The sequence below is a fragment of the Lactuca saligna genome, chromosome 8 (assembly GCF_052625555.1).
Source record: "Lactuca saligna cultivar CGN05327 chromosome 8, ASM5262555v1, whole genome shotgun sequence".
Taxonomy (NCBI): domain Eukaryota; kingdom Viridiplantae; phylum Streptophyta; class Magnoliopsida; order Asterales; family Asteraceae; genus Lactuca; species Lactuca saligna.
In genome coordinates, this window is record NC_136424.1 from 79,992,448 (window position 1) to 80,001,058 (window position 8,611).

Genomic DNA, 8,611 nt, shown 5'->3' on the forward strand with positions numbered 1-8,611 from the left:
TATTTATAGGAAACAAAGTTTACAAATTTGCAAGTTGCAAAGTTTGGAAATTGTTTCGCATTAGTAAGACTTAAAGGAGAGGGCACTCATACTTCGTATCAAATCTTAAAGTTTAGATTGCATTTTTTAATAGAAATTAGTCATGGACATATATGAATATCATGTTGAAATGATTCAACAAACGAAATTCGATATATGGAAATATTATAGCGAGAGACTGAACAAATGTCAGGTCTCTATGTAAGATATTATGAATTGAGTCCCATATGCTCAATTGTTCTGATTTTCCAAATGCCTTGAGCATTAAGAGGGAAAAGGACTAGAACTTTGTGTGACTTAAGTTGTTAAACAGCTGTTAAGAACGTTTTGAGGTTATACCAAAGGATTGGTTGCCTGTAGACAGTTGGAAGTATGGTATTGGTTGGAAGGACCATAGTGGCATGTTTTAGATTGAAATGTTTCTTGATCATAATTGATGCTCATATGGGAATATGGAAATGTTTCCATAGTAAGAGTTGATTATTAAAATCTACATGTGAGTTGGAAACTTTAATGTAAGGAAGGTGTTCAAGGAGTGTGCCTTGAATTTGAGACTTCATTACCATGGAATTGTTTTTAGTAACAAAATTCCAATTGTACATTCTGTAATATCATTGGCTAAGTATTTACCACTTTGAAGCTTCAACATCACAGAAGGAAAATGCATGTAAGGTTGGAATTCTAAACACATTTAGTAATGAGAAGAATTTGGAATTGTGAAATGAGTCTAAACACATTTAGTAGTGAGAAGAATTTGGAATTGTGAAATGAGCATCATTAGAATAGTGTCCAGTCAATATGTTCACAAAGGAAGGACCATAGAGAGACATAGTATGCATGTTTATAACATGGCATGACTGATGTTTAATTTATGTGGTTATTTGATTACTCGAAACATTATACAATGAATAAAGTCTAATTAATATGCTGATTAAATAAGAAGAGTTTATTTATATTTAGTAGTTTTTAGACCATCATTAATTAGGTTATTATTATGTTTCACTTTGCATGTTTTACTTCCTGAATAATTTGATTATTCGAAATTACACAGTCACTCGTACTTTTGGAAGGAAGTAGTAAATTAAGATTGTCATGAACTGGATTGTAGATTGCCTGAAGAGTTTTAGACATAGCAATAGTTTTGCTACAATGTTCATGAGTACTTTGAAAATGGGGGTTTTGAGTATTGGATAAACCCACGCTCAGAGAATTACTTCATAGACTTTATCACGAGTAATTGTGAGACGATAATATCATATATTCTTGAAACAGAGATATATGAGTTGTTTACAAGTTAGTTGTGCATTGATAATACGTAAACGCATCAGTAACTTGATGTTATAGAACATATTTGTGTGCATTATTTGATGAGTAATAGTCCAAGCATATACGTCAAAGTTAATTTGTTCCTTTTTCCCTAGTGGGAAAGCAATATATTTAGGCCCCTCGATGAATTGATGTCGACATATAAAGTGCTTGGCCAAACCTAGACTGAATTGATGTGTTCAATTGGTAGCCTGATTTCAGTCATCATAAATTAGAAATCGGGAAACAAAACTTGGACAATGAGATTGATTATAATCCATGTCTCATGTGTGTATGATATGCTGTAGACAGAGGAATATTTGATCACTTATATTAGGATACGTAAATGACTGGGTTAGAGTTTGACAATGACTTTTGGAAGCTACAATTTGCTTATTAGTTCGAACTTATACTAGCAATTATAGTAATTAGACTTATCCAAGTGGGAGATTATTGGATTAGGTGTCTAAGCTCATAACTATAATTGATATATACTTGAAATGATAGTAGCACAGTCCTTTTGGGTTGCTCTGAAACCTAACAATTGAATAGCACAACTTTTAAAGAGAGAGAATGATTTTTTAATTTATTATATAATTAAGAAATTAATTGGAAATCAATATAAATTGTTTGTTAATATATTATGAGAATAATATATTAATTGGAAATAGTATTATTTAATTAAAAACTAATCAGAAATTAATTTGAATTAATTTTAGGAGTAATTGCATTAATTAAAAGTGCAAGGTCTGTTTGACTATATAATGATGGACCTCATTGGATGAAATGGATGAAAATCAATTGGGCAAGCCCAAGGAATTTTTTCCAAGCCCCGTGAAAGATGGGAATGAGTTGCTTGGTCACCAAGCAAAGGGATTGGGGTTTCCTCCTTAAACCCTAGCTTTGGCACCAAGTTACCTTAGCTATATAAGGACCCTTAGGCTTAGAATTTCTACCATGACATTCCTTTATAGGCTTAGGGCCAAATTCTCACATATCTCCTCTCCCAATTCAAGCCCCTTGGTTACAAGGGTTTAGGCATGAACCATTAGAGGCACGACACTTGTGGCACTTCCTTCCAAGAGTCATTCAAGAAGGAATTCAAGATTGTTTGCAAGACAGTATGATGCCGACACCCGAAACTAGGGATGAGCATCGGAACCGGGTACCCGCTTTTGGAACTTGAACCGCCTCGGAACTTCCGAATCTAGAACTGGAACTGCCTTAAACAGTTCCGGTTCCGGTTCCTAAAGTTATGGAACCGCCTTAAGCGGTCCCGGTTCCAATTTTCATTTTTTCAGAACCGCTACCCGTTGGGTACCCGTCGAAACCGGTTTATATATATATATATATATATATATATATATATATATATATATATATATACATACATACATATTTTTATCTCATATAAATATGTGTGTGTTACTTAGATCGGTTTAGAATGTATTGGTCCGATTCTATCCCTCTTTGATCTGAATTGATTCGATTTGGATTGAACTAAGTTGCGGTTTTATCGACAAAAGTTAATAACCGCCTATCCCAATTCTATCCCGGAACCGGAACCGCCGGTTCCAGGACTGGTTCTAAAAATTTAAGAACCGCCTAGAACGGTTCTGGATCCGGTTCTAACTTTCTAGGAACCGCTGGTTCTGATTCCGGTTCCGGTTCTCCCCAAATGAGGCGGGTACCTGCCTATGCTCATCCCTACCCAAAACAATTGTGTATAACACAATTTAACCTATGCAATATGATCACGGCCCGACCATGCGAAATCAGAATTTACCACATATGAAGAATGATGTTGCTACATGTCTAAACAATATGTTTAACATACAACAAAGGCATATCACCCACTACCAGGGAGACGAACTGATATTCATATACAAGAACATACATGACATAGGTATTCAATGGCTATACTGTGACAATGAAAGCTCAAATGATATCATGTATGACTATTGTTTTGTTAAAGCTACAAATGCAAATAAAGAAAAAGCTCAAACAACCAGCAAGGCATTTAATGAGCTCAGTGGGACATTCAATATGACCTATAGGAATATTATCAGTCCCATTGAATTTAAGAGACCAATTAACACACGCCATAAACACATAGATGTTAGATTTCACAATCATACAGTCGTTATCACTCTACAACAACATATTTGGGAGGAGTGTTATGAAGAAATTTGAAGCCATTGTCTCAACAATTCACGGTTCAATTCAGTTCAAGATACCAAGTGATTATGTGACAATCTATAGCAAGCCCTTAGGAACATCCATGGCAACATTTATAGAGGAAGGAAAAGACATAACGACGACAGGCTTACAACCAACACAAGTCTGAACAAAGGAAGTTGTAATAAATGACAGATACCCAGAACAAGGAATATAGATCGGGGCATGATTACCTAATACACTAAGATATGGATTAACAAAGCTCTTAAAAGAACGTATTGATGTATTTGCCTGGCAGTCATCCGACATGACCGATATACTAAGGGAATAAATCGAACATAAATTTAATGACATCCGAGGAAAAAATCAATATGTAAAAAGAAAATAAGGGAGTCCAAAGATAGAAATAAAGCAATAAACAATGAAGTATACAAGCTAGTCAATGCGTAGATAGTAAGAGAATTGCTTTTATCGTATTGGTTAGCAAATCTGGTATTGGTCATGAAAGAAGATGGATAGTTGAGGATAAATGTTGATTTCACAGACTTAAATAAAGCATGCCCAAAAAACTGCTACCTATTGTTGTTAATAAATGAAAAAAAATAGAGTCTTTGCATGGACACAAATGGAAGAGTTTATTGGATGCTTACAAAGGGTATCACCACACACACATGCATAAAGGAGATGAGGAGAAAACCTCCTTTTATACGGACAGTGGAACATTTTCCTATACAAAAATTTCATTTGGACTGAAAAACATTGGAACGACATACCAAAGGATAGCAGATAAAGTCTTCAAGCCATAAGTAAGAAGGAATATTGAAGTGTATGTGGACGGCATGATCATCAAAAGTCGAGATGACTGCCATTTCTTAAAAGACATCCTAAGGTTAGTGAACATGAAATTAAACCCAAAGAAATGCCTATTTGGAACAGAAGAAGGAAAATTCCTAGGACATGTCATTATGAAGGAGTGGATAAGGGAAAACCCAAGGAAGATATAATCATTAATAAAAACGTGCTCACCAAAAATGGTAAAAGAAGTACAAGCACTAAATGGAAAATTAGTGGCATTGGTAAGATTCTTAGCAAAATTTGCATAAAATACACCACCATTTTATAAAACGCTAAAGAGAGTATTGGACAAAAGGGATTTTCGGTGGAGAAAGGAAGCAGAGAGTGTGTTTCAGAAACTCAAAGTAACATTAACAGAATTGCCTACGTTAACATCACCAATCTAAGGATAAATTTTGATAATGTACTTAGCAACATCAAAGATGGCAACAAGTGCAATATTGGTAGGCAGCAGGAACGAAAAACAAGTACCTATATACTTTGTGAGTCACATATTACAAGGAGCAAAAATCAGATATTCAGATATGGAAAAATTAGCACTATCCTAATTAATGCTTCCATAAGACTAAGGAGGTGTTTCTTAGCACATACTATAGAAGTCCTTAGGAATGTCCCACAATGGCAAATGCTATTTAAGCCAGAAAAGTCAGGACGAATAGCTAAGAGGCCCATGGAATTGGGAGAACATGAAATCTTTTCAAACCCCGAACTAGTTTCAAGGAACAAGCACTGGAAAATTTTATTGTTGAAATAGTATCTCATAGGAAGGTAGCAATAGTAGGGGAAATGGAAACTAAAGATGCAAACATGGAGCATACACGAAATGAGCAATGAAAGTTACACACCAATGGTTCTTCCTCTATTGAAGCGGCAAGGGCTAGCTTGATATTGACAAGCCCAACAAGAGAGGAAATAACATATGCACTAAGGATCGACTTTATGGCATCAAATAACGAATCAGAGTATGAAGCACTTATCTCCTAATTACAGCTAATTATCAAAGTGGTTTGCCAGCACATGCATGCATTCATAGACTCAATAGTTGTGGTAAACCAAATAAATAGATTATATGAAATCCGAGAAAAAAATCTTGCACGGTACGCAGATAAAGTAAAGGCATTAACAAAGTAGTTCGTAACTTTCAAATTAGAACACATACCAAGATCGAAGAACAAGAGAGTGGACGCATTAAGCAAATTAGCATCATCGACATTTCCTCACCTAACCAAGAAAGTGTTAGTGGAAATAATGCAAGTCAAAGCAATCGAATAAAGATTGACAGTATCAATGGTAGAATAGTCAAACGACTGGAGGAAACCAATAATGGAATATTTGTTAGAAGGGAAATTACCGCTAGATCACAAATAAGAAAGAAAGTTGTGAATCAAAGCACCTTCTTTTTTGTAACGCATAATTACATATTGTACAATAGAGGATACTTGACACCTCGCCTACATTATGTGAATGGAAATGAGGCAGAATACCTCACAAGAGAAATGCATGACGGTTTCGCAGGGGCACATGAAGGTGCCCGAACAATAGTAAGAAAGATAGTAAGGGTTGGGTACTACTGGCCGACCATGTACCAAGATACATAAGACATAATAAATGTGAGAAATGTCAGAATCATGCGTAGATACTAAGAAAATCAGCTACGCCCATGATTAGAATCAGTAACCCATAAACTTTTGCTCAATGGGGCATCAACATAGTACAGCCTTTCTCAGAAGCACCAAGAAAAGTGAAGTTCCTACTAGTAGCAATAGACTACTTCACAAAATGGGTGGAGGTCAAGATTCTTGTGACGATAACTGGCTATAAAATTCTTTTGGAAACAAATTATTTTTGATCCGGGATACACCACACACTCATTTCAGATATGTTGGAGCAGCCCCTACAGCCCCTGAACAAATAAAAGGAAAACAAGGAAGTATTCTTTGTTGTTGCTACACACGAAAATAAGAAGAAGAGGAAACAGAAAATTGTTTTCTATTCAAAAAGGTTGCACACACCAATACAAAAGTAAAAAGGGGCTATAAATAGCCTACAAATACACAACGGAAACATAGAAAACCAAACTAAAACCTAGCCACTAGAATAGGACACTATAAGACCAAGTATACCACGTTTTCGTGCCTTGAACCTGGTCAAAATTCCTTTATTCAAATACTAAATAAAACAAATAAAAGATTAATCTTTTTTTACCCAAACCCATTATTAAAATCAGCCCATCCATTTCAAGATTATCCAACACTCACCCCCTTAATCTTGACAGTAATCTGATTCCTCAAAGCAGTGCTGGCTCATCATCATCTTGAATCATATTAGCTTCTTCTTCTTTTATTTCTTTCTTAGGACACTCAGCTGCATAATGTCCATATTCTTGACAATTATAGCATTTAATATGTCTCTTGTCTCGATACATACCTTGCTCCCTTCGATCTTCATAGCTTTGGAACCGACCATCTCGACCTCTTCCTTGACCCCGACCTCTTCCTTGTCCAGATTGATCTTGATTGAAGTTACCACGCTTGGTTCTCTCTTCCCATTCTTCTTTTGACAATAAAAGTTTGTTTTGATTTTGATCATGATCATCTTCATCAAGAACCTTGATTCTCTCTTCATATGCCTTCAACCTTCCCACAGCTTCCTCAAGTGACATGTCCTCTATCTCGGAGTATTGCTCAATCGATGCAACAATCTGCAAAAACTTCTTAGGAACTGAATTTAGTAGCTTTCTTACCACTATCTCATCCTCCAAGATAGACCCAAGACTCTTGAATTTGGATGCAATTTCACTAAGTTTCCCCGAAAACTCATCAATCGTGTCACCCTCTTTCATCTTCAACATCTCTAGCTCGGTTCTAAGTGTTTGCAGTCTCGCCTTTTGAACTCTTTCGGCTCCCAAATACCGCACACGAAGCGCTTCCCACACATCTTTTGCATCCTTATACTTAGCCACTTGAAGCAATATATCTTCAGGTAGAGTTTGAAACACAAATGCTCTTGCCATTAGATTTTTCTTTGCTTCCACCGCCCTTCCCGTTTCCGGAACAACCGCTTCCCATAAACCATATGCTTGTAGGATCGACTCCACCATAATCGACCAACTTGTATAGTTTGTAGCTGTTAACTTGGGGCATTGCAATGGGATACTTTAACTGCTCTTGGATACAACCTGACTTGCACCACCGGGATTTGTTGCTAGCATCATCCCTAACTCGATCCTTTCTTCTTGTAAAGTACCAACCACACAGATCGCTCTCTTTCTTTTTGCACAGAACCAACCAACACTTGAGTTATTTCTGATATATTTTTTTTTGCAAACAACCAATACACACTTTCAGGTGCACCAAAACTTTGTTTTTTCATCTTCTTCCTCACTTTGACTAGCTTCTTCACACAGAAAGCTTCACCACACAGGTTCCTGTCTTCTTCACCCAAACCTTGAATTCAGCACACAGCTTTCTCTTCACACAGATCAAAAAGAAAAAACCAATCACACAGATTTTTTGCTTTGGAACTCGGCTCATACAGAGCTTTTGGCTCACACAGAACTGCAACAGCAACAGGTTCACATAGAACCTCAGGTCCACATAGAACCTCTTCAAAGATCCCACATGTTGAGCCTAGGGCTCTGATACCAAATGTTGGAGCAGCCCCTATAGCCCCTGAACAAATAAAAGGAAAACAATGAAGTATTCTTTGTTGTTGCTGCACACAAAAATAAGAAGAAGAGGAAACAGAAAATTGCTTTCTATTCAAAAAGGCTGCACACACCAATCCAAAAGTAAAAAAGGGGCTATAAATTGCCTACAAATACACAAAGGAAACATAGAAAACCGAACTAAAACCTAGCCACTAAAATAGGACACTATAAGACCAAGTATACCACGTTTTGTTGCATTGAACCTAGTCAAATTTCCTTTATTCAAATACTAAATAAAACAAATAAAAGACTAATCTTTTTTGACCCAAACCCATTATTAAAATCAGCCCATCCATATCAAGATTATCCAACAAGATAATGGCACTCAATTGGAAAACAACCCCCATCTGGGAATGGTGTGAAGAACTTAGGATAAATCAGAAATTTACTTCCATGGCACATCCAGAAGCAAATGGTCAAACGGAGGTTACAAATAGAACGATATTGCATGGCCTGACGACAAGATTGGACACAACTAAGGGAAGATGGGTTGATGAATCATTTTAACAAACCAAACAGAGAATT

General features: G+C 36.3%; 1 protein-coding gene across 1 annotated transcript; it reads right to left on the reverse strand.

Moving 5' to 3' along the window:
* Positions 1 to 6,664: 6,664 nt before the first annotated feature.
* LOC145009799 (uncharacterized) lies at positions 6,665 to 7,477 on the reverse strand. Its single transcript, XM_078968430.1, has one exon. The coding sequence runs from the start codon at positions 7,475 to 7,477 to the stop codon at positions 6,665 to 6,667; it is 813 nt and encodes a 270-aa protein (XP_078824556.1).
* Between the last annotated feature and the right edge of the window lie 1,134 nt (positions 7,478 to 8,611).